The sequence below is a fragment of the Perissodus microlepis genome, chromosome 7 (genome assembly GCF_051167445.1).
Source record: "Perissodus microlepis isolate ML-2025 ecotype Zambia chromosome 7, ASM5116744v1, whole genome shotgun sequence".
Lineage (NCBI taxonomy): Eukaryota > Metazoa > Chordata > Actinopteri > Cichliformes > Cichlidae > Perissodus > Perissodus microlepis.
In genome coordinates, this window is record NC_140467.1 from 28,399,730 (window position 1) to 28,409,549 (window position 9,820).

General features: G+C 40.8%; 1 protein-coding gene across 1 annotated transcript; it reads left to right on the forward strand.

The window, feature by feature from the left end:
• The first annotated feature begins 295 nt into the window (after positions 1–295).
• il7r (interleukin 7 receptor) lies at positions 296–9,806 on the forward strand. Its single transcript, XM_084936806.1, has 8 exons — positions 296–510; positions 2,602–2,743; positions 2,829–2,986; positions 3,190–3,341; positions 3,918–4,074; positions 4,159–4,270; positions 4,349–4,421; positions 5,143–9,806. Exons 1-8 carry the CDS (start codon positions 423–425, stop codon positions 5,542–5,544), a joined length of 1,284 nt encoding a protein of 427 aa, XP_084792932.1. The 5' UTR covers positions 296–422; the 3' UTR covers positions 5,545–9,806.
• Positions 9,807–9,820: the final 14 nt, after the last annotated feature.

Below are 9,820 nucleotides of genomic sequence, written 5' to 3' on the forward strand. Positions count from 1 at the left end.
CTTTTTATTTTACATTTGCTCAAAAATAAATGAACTCAAACATGTTTGCTCTAAATGTGTCTATGTGGGCTTAATTTCATTTGGTGTCAAAAAAATGTTGTTGTGTCCATGTGACTGAGCCCTGAATGTTCCTAATAATCTGTCATCTGAGAGTTAACTGTCCGTCAGCCTTCTAACCACACAGACCCCGCAGTCTCCAAATCAAGGATGTTTTCTGATTTACAGAGCGTCCTGTAAGACCTCAACTACCCAGCATCGCCCCCGCCTCCTCCTCCTCCTCCTTCCTCTGCAGACTAGCCACTCCTCCTTCCTCTCTCCAAGCCTGCTGACGAGAAAAGCTCTCAGCTGGTGTGACGGCGGGTTATGAAAGAGCAGAGCGGCAGGTGAGCGTGTGTGCAGCTGGACGGAGACTCGGTGATGAGATGCAGTTCGGCTGGAGGATCGCCGTGATGCTGCTGCTGCTGCCAGCTGTGTGTGAGGCTCAGAGCGGAGATGGAGACCCCGACATGGGTAAGAAGATTTTAAAACATGCGGTTAGCACAGGAATGTTGGAGGTGATCAGAAACACCGTGAGGGTTGTGATTCTTTTACATTAGTATCTTTCACGGAAATACAAATACAGAAAAATATTAGAAAATGTAAAGTTTGGATCTTTGATGGGGGCTATATTTGCAGCACATATTATCTGAGATGAATTATTGCACCTGTGGAGCACTTACCTGAGCATAATGGCTCAAAATTAAAAAGCTTCATGAAGAGACTCTTTAAAATCCTTAAATGACTTTGCGCTCAAGTGTGGTTACCGTTAATTTCGAAGAAGCGTGAACAATTTGTATCTCTTAAGACAAAAACAAATGAATAATCATCATTTCAGGAGTTTATGAGACACTCACTTCAGCTTTGAGGCACAAATTCGGAAGAAAAATGAGACACCTGTTAAGTCCCATCATCAGCTTTCGATATCCGGGATTGATTTAATAATCAGCCTTCTCGTGCACATCGGCTCGTAGGCACAAACAAAATCAGAAGCAGTGATGTTATCAGCGTGACAGTTGGGAGTAAACACATCTTCGTCTCTGTGCTCGTGGGGCTCCGCTGATGCTCTGCTTTTTGCTCCATCAGAGCTTCACTCGGTTCAGTTTCTGCACCGCGGTGGACTGGATCAGGTGCTTAAAATTCCTCCTGTGGTTAAATCTTCACACATAACTGACAGTTTAGAGGTTCTGCTTAGTGCATGCAGTTTTAGTGTACTGGCAACACCCTACGTAAGCCATCCATTTAGCAGTAAAAACACATAAAAGCAGTTTATAATAAGCAATGGTATGAATAAAGTTAAATGCACGTATTTAAGGTGAGCAAGGACACTGTTCAGCGTTCAGGCAGTTAATGTGAAGTAAAGCAGTGACTATAAATAACTGCAAAGTCAGGAAGAAAAGTTGTGGTTATTTTAACAACTTGTATAACACGATTTAATCATGCTGGCAGCTTCAAAGTGTTGTGGTGTTGAACATGGTTGTAAGGTCAACATGTCAAGTCACTGGTAAGATTTTGTCATGCAGCATATTGTGTTTGGTAAACAGAGACATCTACAGCCTCAGCGTTTTCTCCTTTCTCGCGACCTAGTTTAACGTCCTGGGGTTGCCAGAGTGAGGGCGGGGGGGTCTGGAGCCTAACCTAGCTTTCATAGTGTGAGAGGCTGCTACAGGTAGTCAGTGCTAACCTCTGCACCCCCCCCCCCCCCCCCTCATTTTTATGCAGATGATGCACAGTCAGTTTTCCTTCAACAAGTTACTACAGAATAATTATTTTTGTGTTGCATCCCTAAAATCGAAGAGAAGTAGTTATTTATACTGTGACAAATTGGAATAAAAATGTTCTCAAAGCACTTCATAGTGACAGGCAGCTGCAGAGGCAGGGTTTCAAAATTATGCTGATGATGCAGTTATCTGCGTATCAGGAGGGACTCCAGTGTGCTGTTGAGTTATGTGATGGTTTCTCAGTAACCTCTGATTAGAAAGAAATCAGTTCAGCTATTTGGATATAGTCTATCACACCTTTCATGCTATGTCACTGTTTGGGTTAAACAAGTCAGCAATAAATAGTGTTCATGATGCAAGATATTGGACCAGAAGATAATAAACTGACATCACCATGAAATTCAAAGTTTTACATTTTCATAAATTAAATCACCCACAATCTACTTAATCAACATACTTAAACACAGGAACAGTCAGTAGGGCTTTGAACAAGCAAAACAACATTTATTTAGTCTTTTTTCACTCTTAAAGATCTGAAACACTCAGAGATAAAAGCATGAACTATTTGATCAGTGACATGGAAGTTTTTTGATGTAGTTTGCATTTATTTCACTGCTGTTTCCCTTCCTGATTGTTTTCATGTCTGTGTTGGCATGTTGTATGTAAAGCTTAATCTTAAATCAGCTTAAGGCACATGGGCTGCAAATCAGCCGTGGTTAGACATCTTTGGTAGTATATGATATATATATACTGCTAACTGACAGAAAAAAAATAAAAAGAAGAATAAAACAAGAGTGTAATACTCAAAAAGTGGAGAAATGTCTGAAAGTGTTTTTCATCTCAGAGCCCAGAATCAGCTGCACGTCTCACATCATGATGAAAAGATGCAATTTGACCTGCAAGCTGCTTGAAGGCAGAAATGATGACGAGGATGATGAAGAGGGTGGAGGTGATGGAGGCGACAGCATTGAGAGGATGACCCTGTGGTAAACCTTTGATATAACGTTCAGTACTGTGCTGCATGTCAGAGGAAATTCAGATACTGATGCAGGTCACTGCTCTTCTGTTCAGCTACCTTGATTATGACATCAACGTAATGGTGAAGTGCATGGAGACATACAGTGATACATTCAGCTCCCCAGACCTGAAGCCCTTGTCGGAACTCAGTCTGACCGTCCACTTAAAGAGTGGTGGCAGGATTTCACAAAAACTCTACCTGAAGAACATAGGTAAACATGTCATCTGGTTACATTTTCAGACTTTACAAATGCTACTAAATATAAGTAGCTGCCTGGTGAAGAGTCACCACTGCACTGCCTGTCAGACTTCATGTTCATTTCCTTTTTTCCAGTATAAAAATGTAAAAGTCTTGAATTCTGCCTGCCCAAAGCTGCTATCATTACTGTCCTCTCTCTGTGTGCTGTCCCTGCAGTTAAACCAATGAGTCCTCAGGTGTTTAACATCACTTTCCAAGAAGAGTCTGACGAGGCTAAGATTTGGATTCAGATCCCGTACCAAAACGACTACCTGAAAGTGAAGAACCAGGAATTCCAGTTTCAGATCGAGACAGCTGGGGAAATCATGGTACAGTGATCTAAAAAGTATAGCTCAGAAGTGCAATCTCACATTCTACTTCAAGACTTTCAGGTTTTCGCTATAACATCAGACATAGTTTCTCCTACAGAGACTGTTGTATTGTGGGTTGTTTTTAATGTTAAACAATCTAATGAGTAAATCTTTCAGTGTTTGGTTTGCCCAGTAGTAGTCTCTGAAGTTCCTGTGATATTAACTGTAATGCAGACAAATCTGAGAGCATCGTCTTACCTTTTCTCCGGTAGAATGCACCTGGTTCCAATCGAGGTCAAACTGATTTCCACAGTTTCTCACACAATGATAAATTTTAAGCACTCTCCTGATAATTTAATGGTTCCAATCACCAGTTTTAAACCTTATTGTGTAAAACATGTTGTTTCTTTTGAAAACTGTAGTCCCAGTAGAGTCAAAAAGGGACCAGCGCTACATTACAGGTCATCTGAAATTTAATACTTGTTCTATCTTGTATGAGGACGTGCTTCAACATAAAAAGACTGTTTTACATCAACAATATCAAAAAATGTTTTGCAATGACTGAAATGTTCTTTCTTTTCTCTCTGACCACAGATTCAGAACACCTCATCCCAGGACTTCATAAATATCAACATGGGACACCTTAAAAAAGGCTCAAAGTATTATGTCAAAGTGCGGGCGCGAACACTCCCAAAGATTTTTCAGGGCACGTGGAGTGAGTGGAGTGAAACGTTCACTTTCCTTACCCCTGGTAAGAACAATAGTCTAGTCCTGCTGCACGACCTTTTTTAAACGCTGATATCAGTAATGATCTGTGTTGTTCTCCTTCCTGAAGAAAACCTCCAGAAGCAGACCAGTGGAGTACAGGTGGAAGTATACCAAGTCGGAGTGTGTCTGGGCTCTCTGCTGGTGGTGACCTTTAGTATCATCATCCTCTGGAAAAACAAGTATGACGTCTGCTTTCTGTCAGAAAAATCTGTGTAGTGAGTTCCCTTCACTAAGTTTCTTTCCTTTTTATTCCACAGGATATTTACCTACATGTGGCCAAGCATCCCGCATCCTAAACAGACTCTGGTGCAGATCTGCAAGCCAAACAATGTGAGTTATTCTACTGTCAGATAAAAAATAAAAACACTGCAAAGCAACATCAAGTCACGTGAGAGCGACAGGACCAGTTGTAGAAATCACAACACAAAATCTATAGTCACTTAGATGAGATTTCAGGTGGTGGTACCGCTACCAAAGAGCAATTGTAGTCAAAACTGTGGCATCAACATAGTAACATAAACATTCATATTGATGATACTTTTTTATTGACCAACTTGCTGAGCTATGCTGAGCACATCAGCTTATAAACACAGTTTGTAAAACCTCAAGCATTGCTTTGTTTTTTGATGTGACACCAGGATTTTACAGCACAGTGAGCGGTGCATCGGTTGTACTGATTAATGCTGACATTGCACTCTTGACCTCTCTGGTACAAAAGATATCAAACAGGCACTACAGGTTCATGAAACTCATTTTGACATGAATCTTTGGAACTTTCAGTTTGACTAATAAGAAACACAAAAATTAGTTGTCTGCAGCAGAGATTTAACTAACTGTGTGAAATTCTGGCGTGCCTCTGCACAGCCCGTTGGTTTTTGCTGTTTAACATTGTGATGAGTTTTTTTAGAGGTGCTAGATCAAGCTGCTTTTAACTGTTGCACCGTAGGGCAGTTAGAACCAGTGTATTTACTTGTAATTGTTAAGACAAAGAACATGACAAAAGAGCTTTTGATTGGCTGTAGACAAATATGATGTCATTCTGGTTTTGCAGCCTCTGTTGCTGACCTTCAGACCTGAGGTGCTCAGTGATCTCAAAGTCTACCCCGTGGAGACGACAGCGCATGAGGAAACAGAGCCTGCGATCAGTCCTGCATCTGCTGCTACTTACAGCACTCAGTCGAGCGAACCCTGCTCCACCCAGAGCTTAGATTGCAGGAGTACTGCCAGCGCCAGCACCGAGGAGCTGGAGCTCTCTGCCTTGTTGAGCAGGAGCTCGTCTGAAGCCGAGGACAGCCTGTCGAGCTGCAGTCCTTCCCCCATCGACATCCTCCAGCTTGGGGAAAGACCCGAGCAGCCTGAGCAACAATTTGAAGTCAATGACTTTGAGGTGTTTGGAGCAAATCGACAGGAGGAGGCTTACGTCACCATGTCCAGTTTCTATAAGATCAAGTAGGTGATGCAGTGGTGAGCTAACAGGATCAGAGACTGTACTTATCAAACTTCAGGATGCTCTAAAGCAAAGAGCTTCCAACTTCACGAGGTCTTCAGAGCAAAGTGAAAGAACAGAAAGACAAACATGCTGCCTTTTTGTCCGGATGTGCCTATCTACCACTTACATTTCACCTGGATTTCAATGACACTGGACCTCTGTCCAGAGAACGAGACATCTGGCATTCATTACCAAAAGAAAAACCACTGAATGGAGTGCTGAAGTTTGGTTCACTTTACAGAAATCAAGCTTTTACTGGTGAAGTATCTCATCTGGATTCCCATTTGCGCATAAACCTAAGAGGATAAATTCTTTTAGGTTTTGTCATCTTTTGACATTTATTTTAACTCCATCTTGGAGTTCTGTAGCAAATATACACAAGAATTACTCAGTTTCTGCTATGACGTTTGGTTCAGATGTTCCCATCAGGATGAACAGTGATAGCATTTAGTAATTTCACACCATCCTCAGTTCATTATGTTACACATCCATTACTTTGTCTCTGCTACACTCTGAGTTTAGCAGAGTTTTTTAAGCGTAGCAGCCTCAACAAGCTGCTAACATGAGTGGAGACTCTTATTCCCCATTGCCACTAACATGGAATGGGTTCTTTTTCTGATTCATGAACATATTTTTGCATCTTTTGCACCAGCATTTTAACCCAAAATAAATCGTCTCATCTTTGTATAGAAGCTGGCTCCCAGCTGGGACTTAAGAAAAAGGTTTTGAAGTGCTAGCCGTGATAGGATTAGTGGGAATGTCACATTTTACAGGCTGTAAAGCGAGAATAGACAACATGACAACATTTGGTATTTGGTGACAGGGTGAAGAAAAACTCCCTTTTCATAAGAGGAAGCCTCAGCAGAATCAGGCTCATGTGCCGCCATCTGCTGTGACTGGTTGGGGGTGAGGCGAGTCTCCATCATTGACTCGTTAAAAAAAAAAAAAAAAAAATCACCAACGTGTAAATTTGTCCTCACTTTGGTGTTTCTCTCTCTTCCTGTGTCATTTTCTTGGACAGTCAGCCATCAACAGGCTTGCTAAGAAAAAAAAAACAGAAAAAGGGAAAAAAAACGTTTTTGTGCAGTGGAGCTGCTCACAGCTCATAGTCAAAGACAGCAAAACACAGCCTGTGGTTAATTTTTGTGACGCATAAACCAAAAAACATTTGAGACAACTAAAGTAACGATGTGTTACATGTTATTCTAACAATATGAACTTAGTTCTGCTCCTTTATAATCGGGTTTATTTTAATATGTTTAGTCACTGCTGTTATTTTTAAAGTGATAAATTGGCTGTTATTCTTGTGCTTGTACCAACAGATTTTTTTAGCTTTAATCTTTCACTTGAACCCAAAATGTAGCTTTGAGTAGAGCAGGCTGTTGACCTGCAGCTCTGAAATACAGGATTTATTTTGTTGCTTTGAGGCCAAGTGTGTTTTCATGTTTTTACTGACACACCTCCACATGTAGTCATTTGTCGTTGGAGGAATCATATATACCTGTGTTTTTGCCTGTTTTACTACATAGCATAGAATAGTGGTTTTCAGATAAAACTACCTTCCAGGCATCCCAGCGTCTAAGTGATCACTTTATCTTTTAACTCAGCATTATGGATCGTGTTGGCTGCCTGGGAGGTGGTGAACAGCTTCAGTTGACAGATGAGAGAGAAATGAAAGTTTATTTGATATTTAAGAGTGTGGCTCATCTAAAGAAACCCTTTAAACCTCCAAAGTACATCTATATTGACCCAGTGTACTACCTAAATGACCAAAACACCCAACTGAATGAGCCTTCAAAGCACCTAACTGGTTGCTAGATCAAAGCTCCTACTTTACCCATCTAAAGGGCCACAAGAAATAACAAAAATATTACTAGAAGCTCATACTGGAGGCCATTAAAACCACATAAAACATCCCTGATACCTCCTGTGTAACCACGATCCCTATAAATGAACCTGAGTACGTTCTCAGTGTCCAAAAGGAGCCACTACAATTAAACAAGGAACCACAAAGAGACCTATACAGAAGAACCACCTAAACGATCTGCGGAACATTGTTATTGGTTAAAAGGACCTGTAAGATCTCTACAACCTAAACCTTGAGTCACATGACCACAACCTGAAGAACTCTTGGGACCTGCTTTTTATTCTCCAGGTGTTGTAGAAATGAATTTAATTAAACTTCGGTTTATGGATTTACTCATAAATTCTCAGTGCTCCATCTCACAAAAACTAGTCTGGTATAAGAAGACCTGTTTATCAGATTTTTCAATTTTTCACCATCTGTATTTTATTTTTTTCTCATTCCTGAACCAAAAAAATCGAACAACACCAGTGAGGTCATTTAAAGCTGCTTGTATCTAAACTCATCTGCACTTAAACTCTTTGGGAACTGAAACTCATGCTGCAGCGTTCACCATGCATATCAAACAGGATCACATGTAAAGCCTCCTAAAGCTTATCTGAATCATAGTACAGCACTCAAAGCTTTGGGGTTACTTAGAAATTACCATGTTTTTGAAGGAAAAGCTAATTTGCTTTAATTTACAGTTAAGTGAACATAAATAATAACTAACTGAATCATTAAACAAAATTTTTTTTATTGGAATATCTACATCAGAGGCAAGCAGTACAGGTTTATCACATTAAAAGGCTGACTCATTGTTGGAAAAACCGTCCAATCATGTTAGTAAAGGTGCTGTACTAATTAAGTAGTTACACACTGGCAATCTCCTCACATCCTCAGGCCACTAGGGAAAAATGTGCATATTCACTTGTTTGGCAAGTGGTTGCTAGCTGTTGCTGGGTGAAATCAATTGCATGGTTGCTTTGGTCACTAGCAGGCTGCTACGGTCGCCTGCAGTTTGCATGGAAGACACCGACTTGTCTGCAAACACTCTCCAACTGCTTTCTGAGTGGAAATGAAAATGAAGTCTGACACAAACTGCAAACGGAGAATGTTTGAATTCAGAGTAAAAGTTGTGCCTCAATCAACACGATTCAAAAGGCAAAACATTTATTTTGAAGGGAAACTTGCTCTGTTTCCAGTTTGTGTCTGACTTTTTTACAGTTTTACTTCTACTCGGCAAGTAGTTAGTAAATGTTTGCAGAGAAGTCAGCACCCTCCATGGAAACTGAGGCGGCCGCGATAATCTGCAAGTGACCAAAGCCACAGTCACAATCAGCAACCTTCAGCAGCTGCTCACCAACCGGGCAGGAAATACACATTTTTCCTGAGCAGCCGCTGGTTGACAGTGAGTAACTCACTGGTCTCTAGGCCTGTATGACTGTGGCTTTAGTTTCACAGCAACTGCTAGCAACCAACAGCAACCACTTGCCAGCCGGCTGGGGAATACACCTTTTTCTCCTAGCAACCTGTGGTTGCTGGGGGCCTGCCACCAACCGGTCTTAGCAGTGCTCTCTTGAGAGTAATACACACCAGTGTTATTTGGTTTGTTTTCTTCTTGTGGCTGCAAGGCATCACCTTCATTTCTTAGAACGCGAACACAGCCTGAACACATTCTTCTTTAGGCCATTTTAAAGCTTCACATCTACACAGAAATGCTCCAGAGATGCAACTAGCCAGATTTAGTACATCTATAATCAGTATAGCAGTTTTTAGGTGTGCCATCATGGTGGGAAAAGGTTTTTCTAATAATCAATAAGCCTCTTAATATTATAAAACTCCTTTAGAGAACATCATGTGCCATTAGAACACAGATGATTGCTTAAAATGGGCCTCTTTACACATACATAGATATTCCATAAAAAGAATGATTAGTTAGGTAGAAATTACACAATTAATTAGCATTTCTACTTTAACATCCATTTATGACTCTCTCAATCAGCTATTCTTCCTGAAAACATGACGTTTCAAAGTGATCTCCAACTTCTGAGCAGTTGTGTACGTCATGTCCACGCACGCTCAGCTGTCTGTAGGCGGGTTGTGGATGCGTTGCTGTAGCAACTGTTTCTGTTTGTAGTCATGGAGATGCTAAACCCAATGCTGCTGCTTCAATATCTGACACAACCGACCTCACAATGGCTGAAACAAAAACAGGAATGTACGCTTTATACTCAGAAACAAGATGTCTGTAATCTGTACTAAATACAACGTACATACTTTATGGAAATGTCTAAATGTACTCGTGTTGATGTAACGTGGAATTGTTTTTATTTAATCACAATGCATATCAGTGTATATAGTAATAAAGTGGAAAATGAAATCCTGCTGTTTCCC

Coding starts and splice junctions, on each gene's coding strand:
- il7r (XM_084936806.1), top strand. CDS start 423: ATGCAGTTCGGCTGGAGGATCGCCGTGATGCTGCTGCTGCTGCCAGCT. Junction 511..2,601: donor AGATGGAGACCCCGACATGG/GTAAGAAGATTT, acceptor TTTTCATCTCAG/AGCCCAGAATCAGCTGCACG. Junction 2,987..3,189: donor ACTCTACCTGAAGAACATAG/GTAAACATGTCA, acceptor CTGTCCCTGCAG/TTAAACCAATGAGTCCTCAG.